We start from the raw sequence: 14,633 nt of genomic DNA, 5'->3' as shown, positions 1-14,633 counted from the left end.
CACCTGTGCGCTTTTTTTATTTTTTGCGCTTTAAACAAAAAAAGACGGACAATTTTGACTTTTTGCTATAAACATGTCCAATAAAAAAAATTTTAAAATCAAATTTTGTCATAAATTTAGGCCAAAATGTATTCTGCTCCGTGTCTTTGCTAAAAGAAAAAAAATCCCAATACGTGTAAATTAATTGGCTTACGTGAAAGTTATAGTGTTTACAAATGGCGGTATAGATACTAGAATTTTTTTTATATTACGAGTAATGGTGGAGATCAGCGACTTATAGCGGGACTGCGGCGGCATTCTGGCACTGGGGGGGAACTGAAAAAATAAAGCTTTCTTTCGGTGGTATTTGATCCCCTGTACGCTTTTTTTATTTTTTGCGCTTTAAACAAAAAAAGACCGACAATTTTGACTTTTTGCTATTAAACGTGCAATAAAAAAAAATTCAAAATTAAATTTCTTCATAAATTTAAGCAAAAATGTATTCTGCGACATGTCTTTGCTAAAAAAAAAAATCCCAACACGTGTAAATTAATTGGTTTACGTGAAATTTATAGCATTTACAAATGGAGGTATATTTACTGGGATTTTTTTCCACTGGTAATGGCGGTGATCAGCAACTTATCTCAGGACTGTGATGGGCTTTCTGACACTGGGGGGGGGAACTGAAAAAATAGAGCTTTGTTTCGGTGAAAAAAAAAATATTTTTGACTTTTTGCTATTAAACGTACAATAAAAAAAATGTTAAAAATCCCATTTCGTCATAAATTTAGGCCAAAATGTATTCTGCAAAAATAGAGCTTTCTTTCGGTGGTATTTGATCACCTGTGTGCTTTTTTTATTTTTTGCGCTATAAACAAAAGAAGACTGGCAATTTGGACTTTTTGCTATTAAACGTGCAATAAAAAAAATTAAAAAAATCAAATTTCGTCATAAAATTTCTGCCAAAATGTATTCTGCTCCATGTCTTTGCTAAAAAAAAATCCCAATACGTGTAAATTAATTGGTTTACATAAAAGTTATAGCGTTTACAAATGGCGGTATAGATACTGGGATTTTTAATTTTTTTTTTCCTTTTTACTAGCAATGGTGGCGATCAGCGACTTATAGCGGGACTGGGTGGGAACTGACTAATTGCCACTGACATCCCCAGCGACACCAATACAGTGATCGGTGCTAATAAAAAGCACTGACACTGTAGTACTGACACTGGGCAGGAAGGGGTTAACATCTGGGGCGATCAAAGGGTTAACTGTGTGCTGTTTTACTATGTAGACATGCTGATTTGTATTGCTCTGCTATGCATGCTGGAGCTGACAGAGGAGAGATCTGTATTGTTTACATGCAGACCTCTCCCCTGTCACTATTCTTCGGCAATCGCTGGGTGCCGGTGGGGAATTAACGGCTGAGAAATGGTGCGGGCAGGGCATGAACGCGCTCCCCTGGCAGGAAATGCGAAATCACATATATATATATATATATATATGGATTTTATTATTTAGAGTTCCTGGAAGAATTATGGTCACCTATTTTTCAACATCTTTTTTTTTTTTTTGTACTCACAGGAGCGCAGCCGCCGGTGGTGAGATCACACAGATTTATCTGGCAGTGCAGGTAGATTTTGCTGTAACCGGTGGCGTACTTAAATAACTGCAAGGAGAAGCGACCTTCGTTTGACACGCCATTCATGGGGACACTGATGGAGGAGTCTTGCTTGCTGGGACAGCTGTAGAGCGGAAGGAAGGAAATCAGTTACAATGTTGCTATATGTTTGTTGAGATATTGCTACAATACATCATTTGTGGTATTTTGATACCTTGAAATATTATGGAATTCAAAGAGACCTGGTCACGTGATAAAACACTTTGAGGAAAAGCACATTTCCCGTGAGGAAGAGGCCTTCTTCTCAATCTTTTCCATGTAGAGAATCGGTCCCTCAAACTTACCACTGTGTCCTACATTGGCCTGCAGTTGGAACTAGAAAAAGAGACGTGGTACACAGAGATCCATACTCCTGGAAGTGTCAGTTTCCTGGGAGTTTGTTTTATTCTGAATCGAAATTTGGACAAAATTTTCATTATTTGGAGAGTAGGATGTGCCCGAATTTCCAAATTACACAGAGATCCATACTCCTGGAAGTATCAGTTTCCTGGAAGTTTGTTTCATTCCTAATCAAAATTTTCATTATTTGGAGATTCGGATGTGCCCAGATTTCCAAATTACAGAGAGATCCATACTCCTGGAAGTATCAGTTTCCTGGAAGTTTGTTTCATTCCTAATCAAATTTTTCTTTATTTGGAGATTCGGATGTGCTCAGATTTCCAAATTATACAGAGATCCATACTCCTGGAAGTGTCAGTTTCCTGGAAGTTTGTTTCATTCCAAATCGAAGTTTGGACAAAATTTTCTTTATTTGGAGATTTGGATGTGCCCAGATTTCCAAATACACAGAGATCCATACTCCTAGAAATATCAGTTTCCTGGAAGTTTGTTTCGTTCTGAAATCGAAATTTGGACAAAATTTTCATTATATGGAGATTTGGATGTGCCCAAATTTCCAAATTACAGAGAGATCCATACTCCTGGAAGTATCAGTTTCCTGGAAGTTTGTTTCATTCCTAATCAAATTTTTCTTTATTTGGAGATTCGGATGTGCTCAGATTTCCAAATTATACAGAGATCCATACTCCTGGAAGTGTCAGTTTCCTGGAAGTCTGTTTCATTCCAAATCGAAATTTGGACAAAATTTCCAAATTACAGAGAGATCCATACTCCTGGAAGTATCAGTTTCCTGGAAGTTTGTTTCATTCCTAATCAAATTTTTCTTTATTTGGAGATTCGGATGTGCTCAGATTTCCAAATTATACAGAGATCCATACTCCTGGAAGTGTCAGTTTCCTGGAAGTCTGTTTCATTCCAAATCGAAATTTGGACAAAATTTTCTTTATTTGGAGATTTGGATGTGCCCAGATTTCCAAATACACAGAGATCCATACTCCTAGAAATATCAGTTTCCTGGAAGTTTGTTTCGTTCTGAAATCGAAATTTGGACAAAATTTTCATTATATGGAGATTCGGATGTGCCAAAATTTCCAAATTACACAGAGATCCATTGGTATTGGTGTATCAAATAAAAAGGTGCAGCTCTTAAAATAACAAAATCACTATAAAATATCCATAAATACATAAAGTGCCAGCAAACATAGATCAAAGTGTAAGGTGACTAGCAGGATCCGACTGATGGTGCTCCAAAGAAATAGCTGAATTATGCACTCACCAGATGTGTAACGTAAATACGCATTGTGTAGAATTATATGTAGAGGTCCCCTTAAGGTACTGGAAATGGTCCCCCTCCGGGAATGGTCCTCATTCTAGGTATGGTGGAGTGGACAGGAGTAGTGGATCCAGCTGCCCAGAGATCCCTTAAAGGGATGGACGGGTGTTGATGTCAGCTTAGGAACTCCCTCTCTGGATACTGGTGGAAGGCTGGATCAGGATGGGCTCTAAAAACGGCTCCAAAACGGAAGCCATAAAGAAGGCCCATAGTGTAGTATGATAACTAATACTAAGGTTTATTAAAGTATAAAGGATTTGCAAATTCCAGGAATAAAATCAGCAGGTAAAACAGTTGTATCAGCAAAATGACATCTGATGTGTAAATGGACTAACCATCCAGGCATAAAGATGGCCGCCAGGCCTCCACGTGGCGCCGGCGGATTGACATCACGGCGTCTTTGGCTCCTCCTAATGCGTTTCGTGCGCACGCACTTCCTCAGAAGGCGTAATTCACCTGTTTCTTTGGAGCACCATCAGTCGGGTCCAGCTAGTCACCTTACACTTTGATCTATGTTTGCTGGCACTTTATGTATTTATGGACATTTTATAGTGATTTTGTTATTTTAAGCGCTGCACCTTTTTATTTGATATATTACTTGAAGGTTTTATTTAGTTACCTTTGGTGTTTTAGCTGCTTCTATTAAGAGCGCTCACTTTCTTTTAGATATTTATGAGCCGTATTAGTGCACTTGCGACAGAAACAGTTGAGTACTGTCCGTAATACTTTTTTTTTTTAATTTGCACTAATATACAATTTTCAGTACAAGCTTTCAAGGTATATCCCCTTCTTTAAGGTCCAAGCAGTACTACTTTACAAAGTTTTAGCAGAATGTTAAAAGAAACAATTTATGAGGAAAAAAAAACAGTTTCCAACAGTATTCCTGAATCCACAAATTCTAGGACAGGTCCATCATATATGAAGCATAGAGCCCAATAGCTCACATTCTAGATACAATTTTATTGAAATAGAGGTTACGGGGACAATTGTACAAGTATCCAATACTTTATGGGCCTTCAAAACCATCCCCTTCACTTCATCAAGGCTTGAGATTGAAAATGATATGAATGGACTAGAAGTGAACTGGACCTTCGGTACATCAGCTACGGACAAGACCTGAAGAAGGGCGTTTTGGACCTCTAAAATGTATTGGGTACTCGTTCACATCTAGTCCATTCATATTGTTCTCTATCTCAAAGTCCTGAAGAAGGGAGTTTTGGACCTCTACAATCTGTTGGCTACTCATTCAATTGTCCTGCTGACCTTTAATGGAATTGGGTCAACTTTGTGAAGTAGTACTGCTTAGATCTTTGCGAAGGGGACATACCCTGAAAGCGTGTCCTGAAAATTGTATGTTAGTGCAAATAAAAAAGTATCACAGACAGTACTCAATTGTTTCCATTCCTGAACCCACAAATTCTAGGACAGGTCCACCATATGTAGAGCATGGACCCAATAGCTTGCATCCTAGATACAATTTTATTGAAATAAAGGTCAATCGTACAAGTAGCCAATACATTTTGGACCTTCAAAACCATCCCCTTCACCAAGGCTTGAGACTGAAAATGATATGAATGGACTAGAAGTGAACAGGACCTTAGGTGAATTGGCTGCAGAAAAGACCTGTGCTTGTAATCACAATGGAAAAAAATACCATCAAAGATCCAGTTCACATCTAGTCCTTTCATATTGTTCTCTATCTCAAAGTCCTGAAGAAGGAAGTTTTGGACCTCTAAAATGCATTGGCTACTCGTTCACGTCTAGTCCATTCATATTGTTCTCTTTCTCTAAGTCCTGAAGAAGGGAGTTTTGGACCTCTAAAATCTGTTGGCTACTCATTCAATTGTCCTGCTGACCTTTAATGGAATTAGGTCAACTTTGTGAAGTAGTACTGCTTAGACCTTGACGAAGGGGACATACCCTGAAAGCTTGTCCTGAAAATTGTATGTTAATGCAAATAAAAAAGTATCACGGACAGTACTCAATTGTTTCCATTCCTGAACCCACAAATTCTAGGACAGGTCCATCATATGTGAAGCACAGAGCCCAATAGCTCACATCCAAATACAATTTTATTGAAATAGAGGTTAGGGGAACAATTGTACAAGTATCCAATACTTTTTGGGCCTTTAAAACCATCCCCTTCATCAAGGCTTGAGATTGAAAAAGGATATGAATGGACTAGAATTGAACTGGACCTTCGGTACATCAGCTGCGGACAAGACCTGTGCTCGTAATCACAATGGAAAAAAATACCATCAAAGATCCAGTTCCTGTCTAGTCCATTCAAATTGTTCTCTATCTCAAGTCCTGAAGAAGGGAGTTTTGGACCTCTAAAATGCATTGGCTACTCCTTCACGTCTAGTCCATTCATATTGTTCTCTATCTCAAAGTCCTGAAGAAGGGAGTTTTGAACCTCTACAATAAGTTGGTTACTCCTTCCATTGCCCTGCTGACCTTTCTTGGAATAAGGCCAGACAAGGACTTTTTAGCAGTAGTGTGGTACTTCAAATATTTGTAGCAATACAAACTTGACAGAGGTTCTAATTCTTTCCAAAAATCTAAATCTTAAATAATAAAAAAAAAGGTTTGGCTATGCATACTATACACTGTTTCCTGTCTCTCATTTCTAACATGCTATCGTACATAAACCATCTGATGACTCCTCTTCCTCATTGACTGTTACTAAGAGTGAAATCAGTTTGAAACCGTTACAAACCTGTCTCTGATGATATAGTATCTGACATCATCATTTATGTCACTTGTCGGTGTGCCAAAACAGTTTTTCATCAACACAGAATATGGGGAACCATCGGGCCCATCGAAAATGACACCAATGAACAGATAGGATTTGGTTGTCAACTGAACTTCTGGTGCTGAATAGGGATTAGTATAGCCGGCGTCTTGGAAAAATGCCATGGAGATCTTAAACTGACCGGTGCCCTCTGTGACAATGATTATTGTACTGCAAAAAAAAAAAAAACATTTTATATTATGACATACAATAATTGTCAGTGTGTCACTTTGCAATTTAACTGTGGAACTCTGGGCAAAAAAAAAAAATAATGACATATTGTACAGGGAGGGTGGGGGGGGGGGGGGGGGTTGGAGGGTTGGACAAAAATATGGAGACGCTACATGATTCGCAGGTGTGAAAGTGACCACATTTGCAAGGTGTGCAAAGTCTTTTTTATCAGTATCTATTGGGATAGGAGGGTTGCACATAAAACTCTGCTCAATGAAGTCACCTGCTTTTTGGTAGGTGGGCTCACAGCTAACAGGTACGGGTGCTTTTTAAGGGTCATCCCTCTTGTTCGGATGCCCTTCCCAAAGTACTGACTGTAAGAGGGTATACATATTGGTGGAACCATGGTGAAGAGGGTTCAGTGACCCTCCAGTCATGAGAAGGCCAGACTGTATGCCCAGTGAGTTGGAGTGGTATCTTTGAGAAAGAAGGGCAAACATTCGATCAGCAGTTTTGTGTCTTGTTGGGGTTCATTAATATTCATTATGAATGGGTTGCCAACATACTATAACTGGGACAAAAAGGAGCCTTTTTTTTTAAACAAAATGTCCACTATGTGTGTTGTGGTGCCCAACAAAGCATCATGCATTGGCATCTACTGTACAATGTGTTGGGATGCAATCAACAGCAAGTGATATGGATCTTTCCAAACGTTTCTATGATTCTATGGGTAAAAATAGTTTAAAAATGAAATTGCACAACTTACTTAACCATGGGATTAATTGCAGTGTCAAGGCTAAGTTGTATGTCAAGTGGGTAAGAACATTTCATTTGAACATTCACTTCTGTTGGTATAACATAATCATCACTGGATCCCAAGGTGATGTATAATGTGTTGGTATAAGTAGCATAATATTTAGATTTCTGTTGGGAAAAAAATTAAATATGAAACTATATCCTGTACAAGCTATAAGAACAGCAAATACTGAAAATGGTTCAGTTTTCAGAACACCTGCTTGGCTGCAACATTCAATGTCCATGATTTCTGAGAATTAAATCAAAGAAAAGTGGATTTACTGCCCTTTGCAATGAGTTCTTCTGGGATTTGTTGAAATTATCTTTATTAAAGGAGTTGAATGGAGTCAACAAAAAAATAGACATGAAACTGAGCAATCACATGACCGCTGATCGCCCAGTTCTCGGTCTTTTCGGAGTGAGTCTTTGTCGCAAACCAAAAGAAAACTGCTGCTATCACTGCCTAAAAAGTGTTACCGGTAGTTAGGCTTTAATGTGTTTGTCTATTATAAAGTTTATCTCAGGGGTAGGTAACCTTTCATAGGTTGAGATGCACCTGGACAACATGGAGGAAATCAAAGATCCCAAAGGAAAGGGGGGGGGGTGCCCTATAAAAAAAAACTGTTTAGTCCCCAATAAAAACACAGCATAGTGTCCTGTACCCCCCACCCCCTATAGTGTCCTCTGACCCCTTCACAATAGTTTACCTCCTCCCCATAATAGTGATCTCTGCCCCCCATATGGTAGTGTCCTCTGCCTCCCCATAGCAGTGTCTTGCCCCCTTCACATCACCGCCCCCCGACTATAAAGTCCTCTGCCCTCATTGCAGTGTCCTTTACCCCATTTTCACCCAACAGTAGGGTCCTCTACCCCTCCCCCTATAGCAGCATCCTGTACTCTCCCCCGCAAAGCAGTGTCTTCTGTCCCCCTTCACATCACCCCCCAACTGTAGTGTCCTCTTCCCCCCCAGCAGTGTCATCTGTCCCCTTCACATCACAACACCTTCCCCCACTGCAGTGTCCTCTGCCCCCTCATAGCAGTGTCCTGTGTCCCCTTTACACCACCCCCTTGTTGCGTCCTTTTCCCCCTTCAAAGCAATGTCCTCTGTCCCCTTCACACCTTCCCCTCACTGTAGTGTCCTCTGCCCCCCCCCCCCCCCCCCAATGCGATGTCCTCTATCCTCTTTACACCCCCATCCACTGTAGTTTCCTCTGCCCTCCCAAATGCAATGTCTTCTGTCCCCTACATGCACTGCTCCCCCCACTGTAGTCTCCTCTTTTCCCTTTATACCCACCACTGTAGTGTCCTCTGCCCCCTCCCCCCCCAATGTGATGTCCTATGTCCCCTACACACATCCCTCTCTCCACTGTAGTGTCCTCTTCCCCCTTCAAAACAATGTCCTCTGTCCTCTTCACACCTTCCCCTCACTGTAGTGTCCTCTGCCCCCCCCCCCCAATGCGATGTCCTCTTTACACCCCCATCCACTGTAGTTTCCTCTGCCCTCCCAAATGCAATGTCTTCTGTCCCCTACATGCACTGCTCCCCCCCACTGTAGTGTCCTCTGTTCCCTTTATACCCACCACTGTAGTGTCCTCTGCCCCCCAATGCAATGTCCTCTACCCCCTGCACACATCCCTTCCCTCCCACTGTAGTGTCCTCTGTCCCCTTTACACCCCCCACTGTAGTGTCCTCTGCCCCCCAATGTGACGTCCTATGTCCCTTACACACATCCCTTCCCTCCCACTGTAGTGTCCTCTTTCCCCTTTACACCCCTCACTGTAGTGTCCTCTGCCCCCCCCCCCCCCCCAATGTGATGTCCTATGTCCCCTACACACATCCCTCCCTCCACTGTAGTGTCCTATGTCCCCTTTACACCCAACACTGTAGTGTCCTCTGCCCCCCCCAATGTGATGTCCTATGTCCCCTACACACATCCCTCCCTCCACTGTAGTGTCCTATGTCCCCTTCACACCAGTATGTAGATAGCACTCTCCTACCTTACACTGGTGTGTAGCAGAGTGCAGAGCAGGAAATATGACAGTAATGGATACAGGGTGGGGGTGGAAGCTACTGGAGTTAACTTTTTCCATTAACAAGCTAATGACTGTTTGCTAGGACTGCTTGGCAGCCATTCACCTGCTGGTTAATGTGAAAAGTTATCTCCAGCAGCTCCCACCCCACCCTCTATCCAGTACCATGACTCTTCCCACTCTCTGCTTTGCAGTGAAGAGGTGCTCTTCAGAGGCTGGGTTAAGGACCGTGTGCAGGGCAGTGTTTCAGGTTGACCCGTTGGCTGCCCGTGGTTGACTGCGGTCAATGGCTTGCTGACACTTGATTTATACCTATATGTCCATCTAAAACTAGTAATACTGTACATGCATAGACTTGTTTAGTTCAGCCTGGGGGCTAAATAAAGGCAATCAAGGGAAAACAATTACTCAAACAGTGTGGATGGGAAAATCAACTATTGTATTCTGCCAGCTATGGGTGCATGCAGTGCCTCTCCTGTAATAAAACAATCCTACTTGCCTGTTGGCAATCTTCTTTAGAGCTCTTTCACATAGAGCCGGGGTCCACTCCAATTAGCCGGGGATCTGTGAGCAGATCCTCTGGTAACTCAGAGCTGGATGGGACAAATGTCAATTTTTTTTTCATATTCATGTCCAGCAACACAGGTGAACCCATGATAGCTCCATGGGTGGCGGGATTTAAATGGACTTTAGCATCTGTTTTTTTATCAGGCTACCTCTGATTCTTCATGTTTAGGTCCAGAAAAATGGAAAAGAACTCAAACCTTTTTCATTTTTTTCCTCGACCTGGACAGGCTCAGAGGTAGGTGTGTGTAAACAGACACACATCCATTTACATCTGCCTGTCCATAGAGCTTCCAATCAGATCTACCTGAGAAGCTGACAGGTGGCCCTTAATGGAAAGTCTTTGGGAAAGAGTCCTTTTGGTATGCCGTGGCACTGAAATTAATGAACTCCCGTGTGAGTGCATGGGAGCTACTTCTTTCCCCGGTTGACCTATCTAGACTGCCAAAGACCCAGAATCACAAAGAAGCCAGGGAGAAGATGTCGGCATTAACAAGAGACCATTTGGATGCCTTAATATTTAAACAATGGTAAGTATTTGTGGAATTTAGTTCTGGTTTACGTCCACCTGAAGATAAAATATAATATACGGTAAATCATTATATTACATAAATTATATTATACTATAGTTCAATATAGAGTTCAATAGCTGAAGCTGAAATTTCCAAACACAAATGACTGATGCATTGCAGTGACTTATTTTTTATGAGTCCAAAGTCTCAATCATTCAAATTCTGGCAGTGACATCTGCTGTGTTGTCCCTTTAGCTGACAAAGAGTTCCCACAATGTTTGGCTATGTGTTATTTTGTAACTGGGATGGCCACTTGAAACCACAGCTCTGTTCACATAGCGGATACAATACAACCCTGAGCTACCAATTCTCCTTTCCTTCACCTCTAGGGGGGAGATAACACTTGGGCAACCCACACAAAATGTCCAAATAGAAGAGCACAGCTGGAGGACCGTGCTGACTGACCAATTACTTTACAGCCTCAGATATGCAGCCAGCCAAAGATGGTGCCAGAGTGGCACATGGCTGGAGGACAAAAAGCTCCATGCAGGCACCATATAATCCTGACAGCCATGATGAGATGGAGGAGACAATTCCTAGCCTTCCTGCCACTTCTGACAGAGAAAAGAGAGATGCTTTCTCCTCTGTACATTCTCCTGACAAATCGCCTCTCTGCAAAAACCAACACTGGGCAGCTGCAGACATGGCACACACATAGGAAGATCATACAACATCTTCAGCTGCACTAACATAGCAAAAAGTATACCCTGTGGTGTTGATCCAAGCTGTGGATGGAAGGAAGAAGTTCACCCCACCAGCAAGTGAGAAGAGGGGAGCATGAGTCTCAGTGATTCCAGTGTCAGCAAATACAAGTGAAGGGATGGACACTGCCAGGGGCGGACTGACCATTTGGAAACTCGGGCACTGCCCGAGGTCCCAGGGTCAGTAGGGGGCCCCATGAGATGCCCCTGGTACCTTTTTCATAGGCTTTTTTGAGTTTGGGCAAGGACACAGGGGCCCCATGATCCCCTATTGCCCGGGGGCCCCATGAGTTGTCAGTCCGCCCCTGGACACTGCTCAACTGACCCCAGGAGTCCAATGTTAGGGAATGTTAAGGAATGGCCTCAGCTGCCGCTCTAGCCATGCCCCCTGATACGTTTCAATCTGCCCACCGGGACTTCGTCCTTAACATTGCTTAACATTGGACTTCTAGGGTCGGTTGAACAGCATCCATCTCTTCACTTATTTAAGCTGCACTAACAGCTACTGATAGCCCAGCATCAGAGACACTGTTAAAACTATGCTTCTGTCACATTGCAAAAAGTGCTCCAAAGAGACATGGAACATGCTCAGTAGGCTCCTTCTTCAGACCTCTTGACCTATTGAGCATGCTCCAAAATGCATTACCGCCCCCTTCACCTGCTACATCTGACTCTGCTCTCCAAGCTTCATTTTTGATGTACAGGCACATCCTGGACTCTACTTCCTGATCCTATAGGCATAGTTTGCTGCTGGACGGCTGGATGTCCCACCTGGATCTAATTAGCACAGGATGAGTCTTTTTAACCATTTATCTTGTAAGTGCAAATTTTCCATTGTTTACTGAATAAATTGTCAATACTGCACTTAGAGGCGCCTTCCTCTCTTTTTCTTGTTACTCCATTATCATAGGTTTCAGCCCTAACATGCCCAATAAAACATCTCTTTGTGTATACATATATATATATATATATATACACACAGTATATACGCACATTTTTAATACCTGCCTTCTGCCTTTGCTGATTTATCACTGTTAGTTTCCCTACTTAATTTATATACATCCTTTGTTCTGTCGGTTTTATGCTCAGGCATATGCTCTTGCTTTCAAGGATTCTCTTTTTTGCATACCTTACATGTAAGAAAGGTTTTCATATTGGTTTTCACGTATTTAGATGCTTGATTTATAACTCACGTTTCATTGTAAAAGGCTATTACTTTGTCTTACAGTCTCGGATTAAAAAAATAAAAATCTTATTGTGAATAAAAGTACAAAAGGATGTACAAATGGTATAGCATGGTTTAGTTGTTTGGAACAGTTAACATCAGGAAAGGGCAGATGTGATTGCCTAAAACAGTTTTTGATTTGTTTTGCGCCAACTTATTTTTAATGAAAGGACCTCAAAACCTTAATTTCTGTGGTTGTGACTCTGGAGGACTATATAATATCAAATTATAAAACACCTAGATTGAAATCCAAAGGAGGTGAATAAAGAGATAGATAGATAGATAGATAGATAGATAGATAGATAGATAGATAGATAGATAGAATAGATAGACAGTGCTTCTTGAAACCAGTAAACCCAAAACAGGTGTGTGTTTTTTAAGGGCAGGACAGCTGTCAGCAACACATCCAATATCATCACACTGATTGGAGTCAAGGTTGGCTCACTCCTGGCTCCAATTAGCTCTGGGAGAAGTCATTAAGCTAGGGCCTCACATACTTTTTCCTCCCTGCACTGTGAATGTTTACATGTTATGTGCAATTAAACCATGGCAACATCTAATGTTTGTGTAGTATTATGTTCAGCAGACTGTGTTCTTCTATTGTTGTGACTTAGATGACGTTCAGAGCACATTTTATGCCCAATTCATGCAAAACTCCACATAATCCCAAGGGGTTCACATACTTTTTCTTACAACTGCAGCCCTTTAATTTACTTCTTGTTCTGTCTGGCTTCTTCCCCTCTTATCCTTTTCCTTCTCTCTTATCCTTATCATACTCTTATTCCTTTACCTTTTGCTTTCTTTTTTCATTACACTCCAATCACTTCTAAATATCTTTTTGATTTTTTAAAATCGTGCCATCCTCCCGGAATTTTTTACATTTTTCAATTTTATCCTCATCCATGTGGTACAGTTCTTCCATTATATATATATATATATATATATATATATATATATATATATATATGCACTCGACTGTTTATCCAGTCTTTTATTTTTGGGGGCTCGATTGCTTGCCAGGATTTGGGAATGAGACTTTTGGATGCATTTAGTAAATGGAACAATATTGCATTTTTATATTGCTTCACTGAAGTCTCAAATTTATGACCCAGGGATCTAACAATACAGTATATAAATCTTCAGTATCTCCTGTATATATTGAATTACCCATCAAGACTCCTGTATTTTAGGACAATCCCACCAAATATGTGCCATTGTTCCCTTGCTCCTGCACCCTCTCCAACACAAAGGTGAGACCTCTGGTCTTTGTTTGTGTGCCACATTAGGTGTAATATACCATCTTCCAAGACATTTATAATTCATTTTGACTATATTCATATTCACCACCCCATGTGTTAATCTAAACATTTGATTTTTTTTGTTGCTCTTTCAATTTTATTCCAAGCTCCCTTTCCCAAAAACACTTGGGACACCAGTGCAGCTATTTCAGTAAGGATTTTATAAATCCTAGAGGTAGCATGCTTTTGTATTGTATTTATTTCAGGTACTTACAGTTGTGACCAAAATTATTCAACCCCCAATGCTGTAAAGGGGTTTAGGGACTATAGTGTACATTTGGAATTGTATTCAGAATCAAATCCTACAAGGACGTTGTAACTACCCAAATGCAACTAAAATGACATCAATTGTTTATGTAATACAGTAGTAAATGGTTCTTATGTGGTTTCTTCATTGCCACAATTATTCAACCCCTTAAAGACTACCACTCTGAAGAACAGAGGTTCATACAGGTGCTTTCCATCAGGTATTGAAAACACCTGTGGATGTCACCGAGCAGCAATCAAGCATAATAAGCACCAATTAGGCAGCTTTAAAATGACTGTGATACTCAGCTCCTTCTAGACATTTACTGGTGTGGTTACAAACATGGTGAAGGCAAGAGAATGGTCCAGGAAGACAAGAGAAGAGGTGATTTCTCTTCACAGGAAGGGCAATGGCTATAAGAAGATTGCAAAGATGTTAAACATACCAAGAGACACCTTAGGAAGCATCATTCGCAAATTCAAGGCAAAGGGCACTGTTGAAACGCTACCTGGTCGTGGCAGAAAGAAGATGCTGACTTCGACTGCTGTGCGCTACCTGAAGCGTAGAGTGGAGAGAAGTCCCCGTGTGACTGCTGAGGAACTGAGAAAAGATTTGTCAGATGTGGGTACAGAAGTTTCAGCCCAGACAATAAGACGCACACTGCGTAATGAAGGCCTCCGTGCCAGAACTCCCAGGCGTACCCCCTTGCTGTCTCCAAAGAATAAGAAGAGTCGACTGCAGTATGCCAAAAGCCATGTGGACAAACCACAAAAGTTGTGGGATAGTGTTCTGTGGACTGATGAAACAAAATTAGAACTGTTTGGGCCCATGGATCAACGCTATGTTTGGAGGAGGAAGAACAAGGCCTATGATGAAAAGAACACCTTGCCTACTGTGAAGCATGG

The 14,633-nt window shown here is 41.3% G+C and overlaps 1 protein-coding gene across 1 annotated transcript in view; it reads right to left on the bottom strand.

Annotated features, from left to right (window-relative positions):
* Window positions 1-1,530: 1,530 nt before the first annotated feature.
* The window catches only part of LOC149438953 (uromodulin-like), an 83,239-nt gene continuing 70,136 nt past the window's right edge, over window positions 1,531-14,633 (bottom strand). The window contains exons 15-17 of the mRNA XM_089659661.1: window positions 7,063-7,220; window positions 6,051-6,296; window positions 1,531-1,723 (exon numbers count right to left, since the gene is read on the bottom strand). Coding sequence (XP_089515787.1) covers window positions 1,531-1,723; window positions 6,051-6,296; window positions 7,063-7,220 — 597 coding nt within the window. The remainder of the gene's footprint in view (window positions 1,724-6,050; window positions 6,297-7,062; window positions 7,221-14,633) is intronic.

Source organism: Staurois parvus, unplaced genomic scaffold (assembly GCF_062004578.1).
Source record: "Staurois parvus isolate SC_StPar_1 unplaced genomic scaffold, SC_StPar_1.0 ptg001181l, whole genome shotgun sequence".
Taxonomy (NCBI): Eukaryota; Metazoa; Chordata; class Amphibia; order Anura; family Ranidae; genus Staurois; species Staurois parvus.
The sequence above is the reverse complement of the archived record's forward strand: the minus strand, read 5'-3'. Positions and strand labels throughout refer to the sequence as shown.